This window comes from Chaetomium strumarium (genome assembly GCF_033439665.1).
Source record: "Chaetomium strumarium strain CBS 333.67 chromosome Unknown B0T15scaffold_7, whole genome shotgun sequence".
In the NCBI taxonomy this organism is placed as follows: domain Eukaryota; kingdom Fungi; phylum Ascomycota; class Sordariomycetes; order Sordariales; family Chaetomiaceae; genus Chaetomium; species Chaetomium strumarium.
In genome coordinates this window covers 1,602,845-1,619,359 of record NW_026944435.1, presented here as the reverse complement: position 1 = coordinate 1,619,359, position 16,515 = coordinate 1,602,845, and the positions used below count along the sequence as shown (strand labels likewise).

General features: G+C 55.9%; 7 protein-coding genes across 7 annotated transcripts; 2 read left to right on the top strand and 5 right to left on the bottom strand.

Annotated features, from left to right (window-relative positions):
* Positions 1–126: 126 nt before the first annotated feature.
* Positions 127–1,596, bottom strand: B0T15DRAFT_403682 (aminotransferase class-III-domain-containing protein; the record flags this gene model as incomplete). Its single annotated transcript, XM_062865223.1, has 2 exons — positions 127–1,336; positions 1,403–1,596. 2 exons carry the CDS (start codon positions 1,594–1,596, stop codon positions 127–129), a joined length of 1,404 nt encoding a protein of 467 aa, XP_062718186.1.
* Positions 1,597–3,578: 1,982 nt separating this feature from the next.
* Positions 3,579–4,556, bottom strand: B0T15DRAFT_514443 (uncharacterized protein; the record flags this gene model as incomplete). The annotated part of the gene is made up of 2 exons (XM_062868120.1): positions 3,579–3,907; positions 3,959–4,556. The coding sequence occupies 2 exons, from the start codon at positions 4,554–4,556 to the stop codon at positions 3,579–3,581; spliced, it is 927 nt and encodes a 308-aa protein (XP_062718185.1).
* A 1,563-nt stretch (positions 4,557–6,119) lies between these two features.
* On the top strand, positions 6,120–8,254 carry B0T15DRAFT_569654 (CTLH/CRA C-terminal to lish motif domain-containing protein). The gene is made up of 2 exons (XM_062870810.1): positions 6,120–6,486; positions 6,556–8,254. The coding sequence occupies exons 1-2, from the start codon at positions 6,436–6,438 to the stop codon at positions 7,849–7,851; spliced, it is 1,347 nt and encodes a 448-aa protein (XP_062718184.1). The 5' UTR covers positions 6,120–6,435; the 3' UTR covers positions 7,852–8,254.
* On the bottom strand, positions 8,255–10,760 carry B0T15DRAFT_542838 (ribonuclease H-like domain-containing protein). Its single transcript, XM_062869946.1, has 2 exons — positions 9,875–10,760; positions 8,255–9,800 (listed from the first exon to the last, which is right to left on the bottom strand). The coding sequence occupies exons 1-2, from the start codon at positions 10,403–10,405 to the stop codon at positions 8,697–8,699; spliced, it is 1,635 nt and encodes a 544-aa protein (XP_062718183.1). The 5' UTR covers positions 10,406–10,760; the 3' UTR covers positions 8,255–8,696.
* Positions 10,761–10,890: 130 nt separating this feature from the next.
* B0T15DRAFT_542836 (NADH-ubiquinone oxidoreductase B12 subunit family-domain-containing protein) lies at positions 10,891–11,856 on the top strand. Its single transcript, XM_062869945.1, has 3 exons — positions 10,891–11,011; positions 11,090–11,197; positions 11,271–11,856. The coding sequence occupies exons 1-3, from the start codon at positions 10,998–11,000 to the stop codon at positions 11,440–11,442; spliced, it is 294 nt and encodes a 97-aa protein (XP_062718182.1). The 5' UTR covers positions 10,891–10,997; the 3' UTR covers positions 11,443–11,856.
* On the bottom strand, positions 11,769–13,825 carry B0T15DRAFT_304155 (uncharacterized protein). The gene has a single exon (XM_062863847.1). The coding sequence runs from the start codon at positions 13,624–13,626 to the stop codon at positions 12,094–12,096; it is 1,533 nt and encodes a 510-aa protein (XP_062718181.1). The 5' UTR covers positions 13,627–13,825; the 3' UTR covers positions 11,769–12,093.
* A 1,213-nt stretch (positions 13,826–15,038) lies between these two features.
* Positions 15,039–15,938, bottom strand: B0T15DRAFT_487552 (uncharacterized protein; the record flags this gene model as incomplete). The annotated part of the gene is made up of 3 exons (XM_062866446.1): positions 15,039–15,585; positions 15,652–15,810; positions 15,904–15,938. The coding sequence occupies 3 exons, from the start codon at positions 15,936–15,938 to the stop codon at positions 15,039–15,041; spliced, it is 741 nt and encodes a 246-aa protein (XP_062718180.1).
* Between the last annotated feature and the right edge of the window lie 577 nt (positions 15,939–16,515).

Here is a 16,515-nt window from a genome sequence, read left to right as displayed (position 1 = left end):
ACAGCATCGTCAATGTCGACCTACGGATGGCTCGGCGCCATTATGAAACTCCCCGCCGGCTAACAAGACGCGATGTATTTCTTTCCTAAGCTACCCCCTCATCCCATGCTCATTAGCCTAGACCTCTCACCAGGATGTCACAATCTTCTCGAGCGCCTCCAACAGGATATCGGCGTGCTTCTCCTCGAAGATGAGCATCGGCCTCAGCCGCACGGCACGCTGCCCGCTCCCGCCGATATTGATTCCGACCTTCTTCGCCTTGGCCAGGAACTCGTCCCGGCGCGGGTTATCGAACGCGATGAACGTGCCCATGCCCTTGCCCCTCAAGTTCTGGAAGTCCTCGGGGTACTTCTCCGCCAGCGCCTCCAGCTTGCCAAACAGATAGTCGCCGACGCGCGCCGTGTGCTTCACCAGATCCAGCCTCTCGATCTCGTCGATGATGGCGCGGAACAGCAGCGCCCGTGCCGGGTCGCCCATCCACGTGTTGAACTGGCGATACGGCTTGTTGGGCCGCAGCTCCGGGTTGCCAAAGTAGTAGCCCGCCGTCTGCGCCTTCTTGCTGAAGGTGACCATGTCCGGCGGGTGGGGCAGGTCCCAGTGCTCGTGCGCCCAGAAGCGGCCCGTCGCGCCCACGCCCGTCTGCACCTCGTCGACGATGAGCAGCACGCCGTGCTTGCGCGTGATGTCGCGCAGGCCGCGGAAGAAGGCCGGCGACGCGTGGTTGTCGCCGCCTTCGGACTGGATCGGCTCCACGATGACGGCGGCGGGCGGGATGTGGTAGTTGAGGATGAGGTGCTCGACTTCCTCGAGCGCGGCCTGCTCGATCGCGGCATTCTCGGCGGCGTGCTGCTCGAGCGGGTGCTTGAGTTGCGGGAAAGTGGCCTGCGGCCAGTCGAAAGCAGGTATGTCGAGCTTGTGGATGGGCTTGGAGCGGGTGGTGGAGAGGCTGCCGAAGAGCCGGCCGTGGAAGCCGGTCTTGAAGCTCAGGATGGAGAGCTGTGATGCCCCGGGAGACTTGTTCTCCATGGCCGAGTTCATCTCCTCCTCGGTGAACTCCACCTGGGGACCGCCTCTTTCCTTCTGGCGGCGCCACATAAAGGCGGCCTTGTAGGCGGTCTCGTTGGCGTCGGAGCCAGCCATGGCAGTGAAGACTTGGTCGAGCCCCTTGGGGGCGACCCTGAGGATGCCGGTCTTCAGGATCTCGGCCCACTCTGCTGGGGGGAAGTTACCCAGAGCCGGCCGGTTGATCAGGCCATTGATCATCTCGTCGCTCTGGGCGGCCTTGTGTAGCGTAGGGTTGTTGTACCCGAGCGGGATGGAGGCGATCTGGGCGTAGCTAGACAGCGGAGAGTCAGCTAGCTGCACATGGGCGAGATCGTAGGCTGTGTGGCGCTTAACCTACACATCCAGCAGCACGTTGCCATCGGCATCACTGATGTAGTTGCCGGCGCTCTTGGAGTAGTCGGTGAGCATGTTCAAGCTTCGTGTGTCGAACACCTTGTCGAGCTCGGCAATGGCCGCCTTCGCCTTGGGGCCGGGGATCTCGGTCTTGACGGAGGGGCCCTCGGGCTCCCAGCCGGTATAGAAGGACGACATGGTACGGGAGGAGGCGGAGAACCCACGGCGGGGCGCGTGGTGTACAGTAACGGGAACGGTCCTGGAGAGTCGGGCAGTGTTCGAGGGGCTGGTGGACGCTGCGCGGAAGAGGGCATTGCTGCCCCAAAGCGCCCGCCACGCCGACATGATGTCGTGTCCTTATATCCTGTCCTTCTGTAGCTCTTCCGTCTGTCCCACCCACACCTGCGAGTCTGCAATGCCACGCGCACTTCGTTGAGGGAAAATGGATTAATTGGTTCGATTGATTGAAGTAGAAGCCCCCACGAGATGCTTCCTCTCTTCAATCAGGAGGAGCTCTGCAAACTCCACAGGATGGCCAGGAAAACAAATGGTTGTTTTGCCAATGGATATCACCGGCTTATATTCCGAACTATCAATTGGGCCCCTGACCTTCCTGGATGGCTAGGCTTTGCCCGGGGGTTTCGGTTGACATGCATTCGGGTGCGGGGAAGCTGCCGTGCCCTTAGCTATCTGCTGGTTGTCCATTACGTCAATCCGGTTCAGCGACTTTCAATATCAACGAATGGAAGAAAGTGATCCAGTTGATCACCATCAAGACTCGAGCGTTTCCATAACAAAGCATCCTGATTTACAGCAGGAACGTTGTACTATGTTTCAATATGTGGTGTAGACTCTACTAAGTCAGCAATTTCGAACCCTAAATCTAGATTCGCGTTCTCGCCTCCCTGTATCAACGATACCTTTTTTTGGTCTTCTTGCTGTTCAAAGGGGGCGGTTTCTTGTCCTTAGAGCGACCAGTTCTGAACTCTTTTGAGCAGACAGGGAACCTTTATGGGCAATCCGTCAGCCGGGCAACCCCGCTGGCAATCCAGGGCGGTTCTGGGCAATGCTTATGAGCGCGCTTGGGCGGGGACGACACGGTCTCGGGCGCACCGTTGTCATTGACAAGGCCGGCCCGTGATCGGAGTGGAATCAGCCCACCCATTACCCGGCAGCCCCGCCGCCGTACCTCCGACTTGCCGCCCCCCAACTCCGCTCTCTGACATTAGGAAATAAGCGGCGCAATGGCATGATACTAAAGTGAACAAGTACGCACCTAGATATGCGTATTCCCAATCCACATCAGTCCACTTAGTCCAACGCCCCTGAGCGCCGAAAATAACGACGCTACCTGGTAGACAACGGACTGCCTGGACAGGAATCCCGGGAAATGCAATCTACTCGTACTGTATAGGTATGCTCGCTTGCATTAGCATCATGCCTCATCCCACTAGCATACGGGTCAGGAAAAGCAAAAAAGCCTGCTAAGGCAATACTGCAGCTATATGTGATGTCTTTCATGTAGAAAAACGGGGCCGTCTCCCGTCAGGATATTAATAACAGGAAACCGAGGGCGGCCGTCCTAGGTCCTCCAACGCCAAATCTCACTCGCACCGCCTATGTCATGTCCACCATCCCACCAGCAACTGCCGTGGAGCCGTTAAAACAAACGCCCCCATGAGGATCGAAGTGAAAGAGAAAGGACATGAAAGCAACTTCCTGGCCACCAGGGCCCCAACCAGGCCAGAGCGGTACCTGGTGACGGTAGGTGTACACACACGCGAGCTACCTCAAGGACTACAAGGTAACAAACAGAATATCCCCCGTAGTCGTACAGATATGAGAATGAACCGGTGGGACAAAAGTTTCCGTGTGTGTTTTGAAGCTCTGCCAAAAAGGCGCTGAGCGCGATCGAAAACCGGGTCCGGGATTGAGGGCCTCATTACTCGAAGCACCACCGCCAGCCTGGGAAGCCAGACAAAGCTAGCGTTTTGTGAGGGAGCATCGTTCAAAGTCGAGTGCTGCCTCCTTCACAGGATGAATATTCAATCGATTTCCGGGTTGTTGCTCGAGATCCCCCGTTGGCTGTTGCCAACTTGCAATCCGGCGAGCGCCTGATCTGCAGGTACAAGCAGAGCAGAGAGGACATCAGATCCAGAAGCCGAAGGACCGGGGCAGTACTAGCTGCTGGAGCCTGTCTCCTCCTTCTCCTGCGGCGGCTGCAAGCCCGCACTCTGAGCGATCTGCTTCCAGGTATCGAGTTCCCGGTAGAGCCGGTCACACTCCTGCTTGAGCTTATCGTTGGACGAGCTCAGTTCGGCGATGGCTTGCTCCGTCAGCAGCTTCTCGAGTGTCCACTTCTCAATGTTCTGCTGTTCATTCTCCTTCAACTGCGTGATGAAGGCGACCGCCCGCTGGAGAATTGAGCCTTTATTCTTCTCACAGCCAGGGACAATCTTTGCTAACTCGTTGATACCCTCATTGATCGTCTCACGACGGCGGCGCTCGACTTAACAAGCGGTCAGAAAAGTCTCCAGGGAGATGAGGGAATGCAGCTTACCTTCTTTGTGATTATCTTTTCTCATCTTATGCCATTCCTCAGAGCCAACCGCAGGCTTGGCGTTGGGAGGAGCGCTGTACCGCTGCTCTTGCTGCGCCCCGTTAGGGGTTTGTTGCGCAGGCGCGGGGGGAGCGGGTAAAGGCAAGCCATCTGTAGGCGGCTGGCTAACAGAATGATTGTTGAAGCTGTTTTCAGAGTGGTGAGACTCTGGCGTGGCTTGATTTGCGAATGTCTCTTCGGTGGACTGAGGCACATGAAGCGACGGGTACATGTTCAACGCCGCAGCCGCCGTGTTTGACGCGTTGCTGGTATCAGCTGCATCGTTGTGGTCCGAGACGGTAGCTTGGGCGAGGGCGCTGAAGTCGTCTACGCTTACATGGTCATGCGCGGCCTGCGCGATGCTCACCGTGTCCCCCAGAAACGTTTGCGAATCAGACTCTGGGACCGACATAGCTGGAGCTGAAGCTGGAGCAGTCGGAGCACCACGCTTGCTACGGCGCGAATCGGGTGAGGCGGACTCGCTTGCCCTTTTCCTTTTTTGCCCCGGCGTGGTTGGGACTTCGGGAAGATCAGGATGTGTACTGGCAGACGCGGCCATGGTGGATTGCGAAACCGTCAATCCTGGAGTGAGCCGGTCAGTCTCCGTTAATGACGTGCTTGGAGTTTTGAGTGTTGAGTGGTTTGTGACGGGCTTCTCAACGGTTCTTGTGACATTGTGCACACATGATCAGGGGTAATCTTTGACAACATGCCATGTTGCAAAGGACATAGACTTCAAGTCCCTCAACACCATACCCCGAGACAGAAAGGCGCGTAGCGCGATGATCAGGAGGGCCCGTGAAGGTCGCGAGTATCCTAATAGCGTCCATGCACTCTGGGAGCAGCCGTATGAATTGAGGCCGATGACACGATGCAGCTTTCAGTCCATGTTCTCACTGGAGAGATGACTGCGGCGCGTATTGTCATCGTGAATGACCGCGGTGACGCGCCCAACCTGATGCATTGGTTGTCATGGTGTGGGAGTGGATGGGTAGGCATGGTTCATGCTCTTGAGGAGAGATGGTCTTGTGAATGGATTCTTTACCTACAGGTACTCGTTGTGATTGGTAACGCCAGGTCTAGCTCGAGGTCATGTGAAGAACGTGCCGGAAAACGTGACGAGCGCTGCGAAAGTCAGCCAGGACCCACGGACGCCTGAAACCACGATGCGAAAGTTATCGCGCATCGATTTTAAACGAAGATTTTTTGACTCTAGGAAAATGCGCATACCTATTCCCGGCAAATAAGTTGGCCTGCCCGTTTTTAGGACTGTTGATACCGACCGTCGTAATAAAGGAGATGGGTGAGAGGGAAGATCATGTGAGCTGAGAGCCTGAGGGTTTAAAATGCGGGTCTGTCGCCAGGAGCGGATGCACGGGCCAATCGCTTTGCGCATGCACCAGTGATGATCAGCACGAACTGTCTCCTCTCCCCTCTCCTCTCGACGTAACTCACCTCAGAATGTAGACTGGGAAATGCATCAGCTTGTCAATCTCGCTTGATTTGCAGAGTTGCAGAAAACATAGCACATTGCTAGTCGCTGACCCTCTTAATGCTTTTATCCTGGTTTCTGAATGACTACCAATTGTTCGCGAGTGTTGTCCATCCTAGCACGTGCATGCAATTGGCCGCCCACATGCACACCATCACCACGATCCTCGAGACGCAGAGCGCAGCGATATTGCCACTATTCCCCAACAACGGCCCACTCCCCCTTTGTCATCCGTGGTTGTTGTGTGTAAGTTCCGAGTCTGTAATAAGACCGTACTAGTACTCATTGCGCTGCCCCACATAGCAACGACCCCTCCTGACCATAGGAGCAGTGAGACAGGTTGGCACATGATTAGACCCTCTGGGCATATCACAAGATGCCTAAGCCATCCATAGATACTGTATCTGCTTCAAACCAGCCTCTGTTGTCTGTTTCTGCCTCGTCGAACGGATTCTCAGGAGTAAGACAGGAACTCACTCTAGAAGGCCGCAGTGGGGGTATGGAAGCGGTAGGGGTTAGGGTCCTCATAGAGCCCTGTCATCTCGTGATTGCCATGTTGAATCGTTACGCAGACCTACATGTAGAACACAGTAGTAGTAATGACAGCTTCTTTGGTATGCCTATCTACTGCTAGTCTGCTACCTTTTTCTTTTGACGCCAAGCTCTGTTTATTCTTCGTTTCTTGCTTCTAATTCCGGTAATGCTGTTACCTATTCGCCCGTGTAGTTCCGGAGTATTATACGCACTGTATACACTGTACTATACACTGTGATCTTGAGGTCCCTCATTCGCTCATCAGTTCCTTGCAAGCAGTTGCTAGTACTCGTCCGTTTCATTAGTGGTCGTCGCATGCTCGTACCAAACACAGTCCAACTTCCAACAGAGCAACGCCTTGACACCTGGGGAGTTCTCAAGTGTCTGAGAGACTGGGAACAGAATCGCAGCCATGGCGAACTATGAAGCGGCGAGAATCAACCACGACAACCACCTGCTTCTTGTAGGACGACGTCATTGGGCCCGACTCTGGTATGCTAACGGTTTCGCTAACTGCCTGACGTTGCAATAGGACCAACCTTGCCTGCGTCTTCCATATGAACTTCTTCGCCAGAATTTCCGCTCTTTCCACGTCCCCTTTGATAAGAGTTCGAATGCCGTAAAGGACTTACTGAAAGAGACAGCTAATGGCTCGCTCAACGGCAAGACGTCCCCCCAAGATGTCGTCAAAAACCTCGATCAAATGCTGGCCAAGATGCGCGGACTGAAACGGAAGTTGACGACCGCCGCCGAAGAGGAGGATCGTATATACCGCCAGTTGAACGCACGTATAGCCCACCTGCGCGAGCTTGCCAGCTTGGACACGGTTGACGATGTCAAATACGAGGGCTGGTCCCGGCAGCGGCTTGACCGCCTCCTGGTCGACTACATGCTCCGCCACGGCTACGACTCGTCGGCAATAGCGCTGGCAGACGAGAGACAAATGAAGGATCTAGTCGACATCGAAACCTTTGTGACTATGAGCAAGATTCGCAAGTCACTCCAAGGCGGCGAGGTCCAGGAGGCTCTGGCATGGTGCAATGAGAACAAGAAGGAGCTCCGCAGAATGCAGTCCAGCTTAGAGTTCATGCTCCGCTGCCAGCAATACATCGACATGATGCGCAGCGGGCCACAAGCCAAAATGCTCGCTATCAACCACGCCAGGAAGTACATCTACCCGTACGCCGACACTCACCCCGAGGAAGTAAGGAATATGGCAGGGCTGTTGGCGTACATGCCAGATACGGACATCGAGCCGTACGCCTCGCTCTACAGTCCCTCTCGGTGGGAAAAGCTCGCGGTAACGTTCGTCGAGGCTTACCTGAAGCTCCTCAACCTCCCCATGACGCCTCTCCTGCACGTCGCCCTCTCCTCGGGCCTCTCGGCCCTCAAGACACCGGCCTGCCACAGCAACCGGCAGACTCAGGTACAGGCGCGAGACAAAGATCAACCGGCAAATGGCACCGTCACCTCAACATCAACAACATCGTCGTCGTCGTCATCGGCATCATCATCAACATCAGCACAGCCAAACCAAGCACATCACACCCACTACCACCCTCACGGCACGGCCTCCCTGACGACGCGCGTCTGTCCGATCTGCTCGACCGAGCTCAACGCGCTTGCCCGGCACGTGCGCTACGCCCACCACAGCAAGAGCCGGCTGCTCGAGCAAAACCTGATGCTGCTGCCCAACGGGCGGCTGTACGGCAAGGAGCGCCTGGAAGAGTACGCCGCCAAGTCTGGACTGGCACCGGGTAAGGTGAAGGATCTCGTGACCGGGGAGGTGTACTCTACCGACGAGTTGAGGAAGGTGTTCGTCACTTGATGTCGTCACTCAATCATACTGGGTAATGCATCACATCACGTATATGGATGGCGGGAGCGGAAATGGGTAGTGGGATAACGACAGCGCCGGGGGGGCGGTGCATGTCCAGGCGTTTTGGGCGGTCTTAGCCTTGTTATTTCCATCGTACGGTTTGGATCATATGCACGGATAGCGGGAAGGGGGGTCGGTCGGCTTAGGCAGGGATACGCGTTCGGGACGCGTGAGGGTTCCCAACTCGACTTCAGCATTAAAATAACAGCGTCTGCAGAGAGACTGGCGAGCTCAAGATTGGTGTTAAGCAGCACAATAATGCAAACAGAGAGCGCATGCCACTCATGCGCGGATGATACTGGATCATGTGTCATCACAGCTCGAATCATCAACAGTTAACCCGGCTACCAATGCTGAGAATCTTGTCCTTGCCATCCAAGTGTGTGTGGACGTAGTCTAGGGCGGCGGCATTGGTTGCGAGTAGGTCATCAAGAGAAATAAATGGCCACCCCTAGGGAATTAGGAATTGGTTCCCCAGTAGAAGCACCCTTTCGCTTCCGTCCTCTCCGAGTGTAGTGAACCCCTTGTTTCTTCGATTCACACATTATCTGGACAGCCACTCGAAACATGTAGCATGTAGCATCGTCTCCGGTAGCGAAGGACGCGTAATGTATTCTGGGGTATCGTAGCCCCCCTTGCGGACCTCCAAAAGATAAGCGAAAAGGAGAGAGCATAAGGGACAACTACCAGAGGAAAGAACCAGCACCGTTTGTCCTGAGCCGCCTACCTATCCGTCCAGCACAGCCTATACCACAACCATATATTGCCAGGTCTTCAAGCCCCCCTGATCCTATCTACCGCGCGTTCCCGGCGAAAAACGCACCAAACACGCCACCGCCGCCTCCTGGCGTCATAGGGCCTCCGCCGCCGCCACCGGAAGTCGTTCCATTGGTATTATGGGAGGATGGGGCTGGTGTGCCCGCCAGATTGACGCTACCAGTATTAGGCGTGCTCGGAGTGCCGTTCTGGAGGGCATTTCCGTTGGGGGGATGGTGGTGATTCGGCGGGGTATTTTCAACCTGCTGCTGGGCACCACCGTTGCCGTTGCCGTTGCCGTTGAGCGGACCCACTGTGATGCCGGCACCACCGATGGAATAATCGGGGAAACCGAGACCCCAGACCTTGCCGAGATGCTCGTCAGATATCTCTCCGTTAAAAATCCGTTTCCGCAGTTCGAAGAACACGCGGCCTGTCAGCAGGCTATCGGAGCCGGCCTGGTGTGCGCTCCCGACTCGCTTCAGCTTAAGCGTCTCGGCGATGTGCTCTAAACCCGATTTCTGCTCGAACTTCTGGAGGATCTCCGTCGCACTGGGGTCGCTTGTGGTGAGCATGCCGCTGTTGAGCAGCTTGATGGCGTGCTTCATGAGGTGCTTAACATCGTACGTGGACGGGAAGTAGAGCTTCATGATCTGGTCGAACTCGACCTCATCGCAGGGCAGGGGCTGGCATATCAGCAACTTGGTCAAGTAGCCGAAGTCGTAGCCGCCGTGAAAGCTTAGCCAACGGACATTCTCGAAACAGACCAGGCCTGAGGGGATGAGCAGAGAGGCGAATTCGTGCGGGTCGATGCCGTCCCGCTCGAGCAGCGCGAAGTCGATGCCGGCTTGTCGCAGCGACTCGATTGAGGTCTCGTTGTACATGTCATCCTTGATCGAGAACTTGAAGTTGAACTGCCAAGCGCACGGCAACGGGGCCTGGTTGCTCGTCCTCCGCAGATCTACCGAATCGGTAGAGCTTGGTCGAGCTGGCGGCTGCTCGCCATCTTCGTTAAAGAGTGCGAGGCCGATCTGTATGACCTTCAACAGATCCACATTCGTCCGAAGACATTGATAATGGTAATCGCTCTTTCCGCGGAAGCCACCCATAGGTCTCGCCACAACTCCTGGGAACTCGGTATCCTGTCATGGGGCAATTGTCAGCCTACGTCCCCCTTCTCTCTGCCGCGTCCCCAGAGAGAACAAAGTCAGCCCACCATAGCGATATACGGATACCTGTCGACCAGGTCCCGCAGGTTTGCCATCTCCTCGTGCAGATTGTGTTTCCACACCTCCCTTATCCGTCCCTTCTGCGCTATCCGTGTCGCATGCTCGATCAAGCCGTGACTTTGCTGCTGCACGTGTTGCGGATGCTGGACGGGCGGGGCATGCTGGGCATGTTGCGACTGTGGTTGTTGAAGCGCTTGCTGCTGCTGGGACTGCTGTTGTTGTTGCTGCTGCTGCTGCAGACTTCCCGCGTGCGCAAAGCCCATGCGCGCGGCATGACTTGCTAGCCCCCCGTCGCCACCGACACTGAATCCTGCGCCGGCATTGAGGCCACTGGCTAGGCCTAGGAGGTTGCCGTTCGCCGAGAAGGGGTTGACCTGGCCTACCTGGGCGTTTAGGTAGGCCGCGGTCCCGCCGAGGGGAGGTGGGTGACTCGCTGCGTGCTGAGCATGCGTAGGGAACTGCTGGTGATAGGAAAGCGTGCTGGGCCCGCTGGCGAACCGGTTGAGCGGCAGAGGCATCGCGTGGTGGCGGCGCCCGTTATATTGTTTTTCTCGATCTCTAGCCTATCTTGCAGGTTGTATCCTAAGCGCAGTGTCGGATTCGGGTCTTGAAGGGACCATTCCCGTCCCTCCGCTGGGGTATAATGGATGCAGGTTGCGGGTGGCAGGGACAAGTCGCGAGATCAGACGTGTCGAACTCCCTGGTCTGCGCCTGCGGTCGGATTCGGTCGAGAAATCCCGCTAATTGCAAATAGTTGTGAAGTTGCCTACTGAAAGTGTCGAGGTGACGCTCTGCGGTGAAAAATGTCGGATTTCGCTGCACTGGTCAGATCGCGAGGGGTTGAATCAAAGCGGCGACCAGGTTCGTTCATCATGCCCCGTACTACGGCTTCAGGTAGGGCTGGGGATAACTAACCACAGCCGCAGCGCCGCACAGACCCCACCAAACGCACAGACTACATTCTCCTTGACTAAGCGGCTTGGCATTGGCCAAGCCCGATGAGAGCACCTAGAAGCTCAAACCACTGCTGCACTCGGCGATGCGACGTCTGTGAATGAATCCCCGGAGTCCTGCTGAGCACGCCGACGACAAGCAATTTCCAGCGCCACAATGCAGCCCTCAAGGTCCGACCCGACTCTCCGTTCTTCTCCTGCGCATGCCTGCTCATTCCGCCCTGACTAACCGGCTCCGCTGCTACCTAGGATACTACGCTACGACAACGGCGAGCCGAAGCCCAACATCACGGGCTTTGATATGCGCAAGTTCCTGGCCGCGACGCGCACCCCGAAATACGATCCTTGGGAGCGGAAGTTTGTTCACCCCGCCCGCAGTGCTTTCACTTCCTCCTGAAGGATGGCTTCTGACGTGATCCCGCGTTTTCAGCGAAGCGTGGCGGTACACAGGCCAGTTCACTCGGTGGAACCGGTTCAAGAACTCGGTACCGGGGTTTGGCATTGCGGTAGTCGCGTTTACGGGCTACTGCCTGTACGAGCACTTCTTCATGAAGGACGATCACCACAGCACCAGCGGGCAGCATGGAATAAGCGCTCATTGAGTCGACTGACCAAGGGGAGATCAGCTCAGGGTTGGGTGGGCAGGAAGCCTGCCTTAAAGTAGGCTGCTGGGTGGCGTACGTCTGTGTGTGCAAGGGGGAACGTGAGGGCGCATACACATGGGATGGTTGCGGTCAAACGGATTGTTGACATACCCCTAAGAAAGGGGAGCTAACCGTGGAAGTTAAAGGATGCGTCCGTTTTGCGCGTCCGTTCCCAATAGCATCGTACATTTCGAGGCAGCTGTTGTTCCCGAGCAGTTACGACAGCCATCGTGAAGCCTGCGAAAAGTGGCCAGTGGGATGAGGTGAGAGTTTAAGCGCAGACAACGGCTTGTACCGAGTGTAATGCTTTAGACAAGAGCAGAATGAGCTTTTGGGCCAAAGGCACCGGTAAACACTGGCGAGCTTGCCATGGATGCAGCTTATCTGTTGTGTCCATTAACCTTTATCCAAATGAGTACCGAAATCCATTCGGGGAAACCCGATCTATGTCGCAAGGTAGCCATTGATGCAAATACAATGCAAGAGCGTGGGCTAGAAACCAGCCAGTGCGTCGCTATATAACGCCATATGTCCGAACACCATATACAACTCTAGTTTGGTTGGGGGGGGTTGGGGGGGGGCCGCGCGGATCCGGCCAGGCTGAGCAACTCATAACCAAATGCCGTTCACCAAGTCTAGGGCCCCCTCTACAGCAACTTCCAGCTCTCCAACTCTTGTCTTGAGATGCCTGTTCTCGTCTCTGAGTAAACTGACGGTGTTCCAGGCGACGCTAGCATCCTGTCCTCTGCAATTCGCACACCCATTCGCCCCTGAATTCTCCCCAGAGTCGCCCGAGATCCCCTTAAAGATCTTCTGAAAAGCACTCAGCTGCTGTCCAGACTTCTGCTTTGGAGTGACATTCACTGATCCACCGGTAGGGTTCCTTGCATGGGGTGTCCCAGGACCATCAGGCAAATGCAGTCCGGGACTCCGGCACCTTGAGAACACGCTCTCGCTCTCAGCGCTCGCGTTTTCGTCCTCGTCGGTATCTTCCTCGCACGACGGGCTACTCTTCCAGCTCTTCCTGTGGCTCATCCTCCTCTGCCGCTGGTCATCATCCACCCCCAGATCCTCCGAAATCATCGATGCCCGTTCGGAAGGCGGGACAGGAGGAGGACGAGCAGCAGCAGCGAGCTGTTCCTCCGCCCTTGCTTTCCTTTCCGCCGCTAGCTCCTCCATAAGCAACTTGATCGTTTGCTCGTGTTCCTGGGCCTTGCGTGCCATGTCTTCGAGCTGCATTTTGAGGTGCCGCGCACGCGTCTCGGCTTCTTCTAGTTCGTCTTTCTGCGCGGACTGCTCGGCTTGTAGCTCGCGGAGGACCACGGTCTGTTCTCGAAAGGCTGTCTGCATCTTCGTAAGGACGCCCATGGCGTTCATTTGGAGGTTTTTGAAAGCTGACGGAGAGAAAGCGTCCCCGTCCGAAGGCGAGCCGTGGGGGAAGAGCGCTGCCTCGATATCGAGGTTGCACAACTTTTCGGTGTCGACTGCAGGGCTGGTGGGCGTCGTAGGCCCAAAGCGCAAGGACACGACCGACATGAGGCGGGATGCCGTTGTCATGGTGGTCTTGGGAGTTGTGCTGTTTGGCATTGCGGCATCTTTCAATGCCGTTTGCGTAGTGTGGGCATCCGCAGGCAGGGACGGCTGTGGCGCGTCCGCCGTCCCACTGCTGCCACTCAGCCATTTAATGAACCCCCCGCCTCCTCCGCGTTGTGCTTCTGCCGCCGCTCTCGCGCTGCTTCTTCCGTCACCGGTGTACGGCATGAATTCCGAGGACCGCCTAGGTTCCGTCTTCTTGGTGGGTGATGGGGACCTGCTCCTCAAGGCCAACGGCACCAGATTTGGAAAGGACTGCTGCCTGCGATGGTTTGCTGGATTGTAGGGCGAGCCAGAGTCCTCACTGGCAAAACCACTGTGGTACTCTGACAGCGGTGGAAGTGATAAGCGTGACGGCGGTGGTGGGTTCAGGCTTAATGGTGAAGGACGCGTCGTTGATGTGCTTGTCTCGTGTTGCGACCGCGGGGAAACGTATCCATTATTCAGGGCAGCTGTGTCTGGTGGCAACGCGCGAGCAGGTACAGTGCGAGACGGGAGGTGCAACTCGGACGAGAGCGGGGAGGACGAGGTAGGGTCGTTGCTTAGCATGACGGGTTAATGTCTCGGATCCTCTAGGGCGGACCCTGGATCGCCACAGCGCCGTCTAATCTCGCGTTTGCTCTCGTTTCGTTTTGGCCGGGGAAACCTGCGGCAAACTTCCTGTATCCTTGCGCAGGCACTGGACATCCCAATAATTCAGACGAGGGGCGATGATGCGACCACCAGCGCTGTATGGGGTAACCTCCAGGAATATTCCGTACGTCGTTCAACAGCCGTGAGCGATGCTGCGGCCTGAACTGGGCGGAAGGCACGTAGCAGCTCAGTTCTGAGAAAGATCGACCGCGACTTGAAATCACGGGGCTAATAAGCGACCGGTCTAACTCAAGAGCATGGACACGTGGAACACTCGACGGCTAGTTCGATAAAGTGTAGGTAGAGCAGGCTATCACAAGCGAGCGGAGGTTGATGAATGGTTGTCGGATATGAGCGCCTGCGCTGCACTCAGAAATTGGGAGCAGGGCAGCTGGTTAGCAACAACATGAAGGAAAGCGAGGAACATTGGACAAGAGCCGAAAGCCCGATACAGGAGCTCTCCTTCCCGGTTGGGCTCGGCCAGGCAGGCCAGGGTCCTCGGTCTACTCCGTGGGGCCGGCCCCGCTTTGTGATGGTCTTGGCTCCGAAACTAAAATCCCGTCCCCTGGTGAGCGAAGGCAAACTATCCGTAGGTGGATGACTTTCACGGCTTGAAATGGACAGACACAGTGTTCGAATGGTTCATATCTGTGGTACGGTGTTGCACAAATGCAGTGGCCACACGACGGTCAGGGAAGAAAGCTTCTGTGCTGTGTACGAGCACTTCGATTCCCCTGTTCAATGGGTAGAGATTCCATTTCTCCTAGAGTCCTGTGAGCTTGGTGGTCGGTGAGCTCCAAGCTGGCCAGTTGCAGTGGGCTATGCTCGTTGTAATTCCTTTGCCACGATAACTGGGGCTGGATATGCACATATACCGAAGGCAGTTTGAGGTAACCTTTCTTGACTGAGAATGTGACACCTAACAGAATAACTTCAGCAGGACTGGAGGCAATTATCACACTTTTCTGTCACTGAGAGTCCAGTAGTCAGGATCCTAACCCTCTACTACACACACAGCACATTGGATTGCAGACTCGGGCAGTCCAAGTCGTATTAAAGCCTAACATAGACCGGTCACTGACGGCACCAAATGCAGATCATGAGAGAAGGTTGGCAGGGCTATTGGTGGGAGGCAGCCAGACGGGTATGCCGTTCACTAGTTGGTCCACTCATGGCATTCCCATCGCGCTCAAGCCGTACTTGGCCACTATGCGGCACGCTGCCAGCATTGTGCCTGCCTCATCGCGGACACCAGAGCATTCAACCATCGCCTTCACCATATCCCACACCCCCAAAACTCTTTCCGACTCCATACAGCCCCCAACTTCTCAGTAAAATGACTCGACTATCGTATCCTTCATGCTGGTATTGACCGCCCCGGGGGCCGCACCCTCGGTCAGCCGGAAGACGCTCTCAATGACACTGAGCTCCGGCGCCGTGGTATCCAGTCCCGTGACAGCCATCCAGTCGTTCACCACCATCCCGCCCCCAATCACACTGCTCCCCCGGTTCACGCTCCCCGCTACCAGCGGCACCTGCAACAGGCTGCTCAGCTCGTCCTGGTCCCGGATGCTTGTCTTGGGGTGGACGAGGCCTCCCTGGTTGCTGAGAACCATGTAGGACCCGACGAGGACGTTGTCGGCGACGGTCTGCCGGAAGACCTCGACGCCGAGCACGTCGGCGATGATCTCCTCCGTTTCACGCTCCAGATCAGGGTGGATGAGGGCCGTGTGGTCATTGGTCGCGATCACGTTGCCTAACGCCGACAGCCGCTCCTCAATGCGCTGGATCTTGACCTCGTCCGGTAGACTGTTGCGAAGGTGTTGCAGCTCCTGGTCGGTTGTGGTTGTGGGAACGAGTAGGCCTTTACGGTTGCTAGACACACAAGAAAGTACTGTCAGTCACATTTTTTTTCGATCATTCTGCTTCTTTGGAACATACCCAGCTGTTAACCGCCCGATGATCCGCATGCCCGCAATCGTTGTCCTGCAGATGGGGATGATGTCCTGTAGCTCGGCTTCGAACACGCTGTAAAAGTTCTCGCTCGCGCCGATGCCGACCAGGGCGTATGAGTTTGTTAATTTGGCGAAGACGCCAACCCTGCGTTGTAGTTAGCATCGTTTGTCCAACCATTCCGGCACAAAATCGCATATCATCGCGGGGCATGGATCGTCACGCGGGGCAAGTACTTACTCGTTGGAGTTCTCGAATTGTGCTCGGACAGCCATGACTTGGGTCAGCTGATCGCCTGTTATTTCTCGGTTTCAGGTAAGGAATGAGTAGATAGAGTCTTTGGAGATCGCTGAGGGACCTTGGGGTCAATCGCCTTGAGGGTTGCTTGGATTGCTTGCAGATGTCGAGGTTGTGGGGGCAATGAGAAAAGCGATAGATATAGGTGAATTGTATGTCCTCCGTAAAGCTTGGTGGGGCCAGCGAAGCTAAGCAGTGGGAGACTTCGCCCCCCAGTGCTTACTTATACGTGTACCCCGGTCCCTATTTCCTCTGTATCACCATTCATATTGGTTATTTAAGCTGTGAAATCAGGACTTGCGCCTACGTCATACCCAAGGAATGTTATGCCCGGACAGTCAGTGGCAGTCTGGGTAGCTCTAGGAACATACATAGGTACCTTAGGTACATACGGTATTTCATCGGTCACGGTTAGAGTCTGGACTCTGGACGAAGCGTACATACCGCCTGTGAGCTTACCAAATCAGGAAGTACCTAAATACGTGCTCTCTATGGAAGACACTGCTCTCAACTGCCCAATACCCAAACAACGAATGGAAATAATGAATTACACCA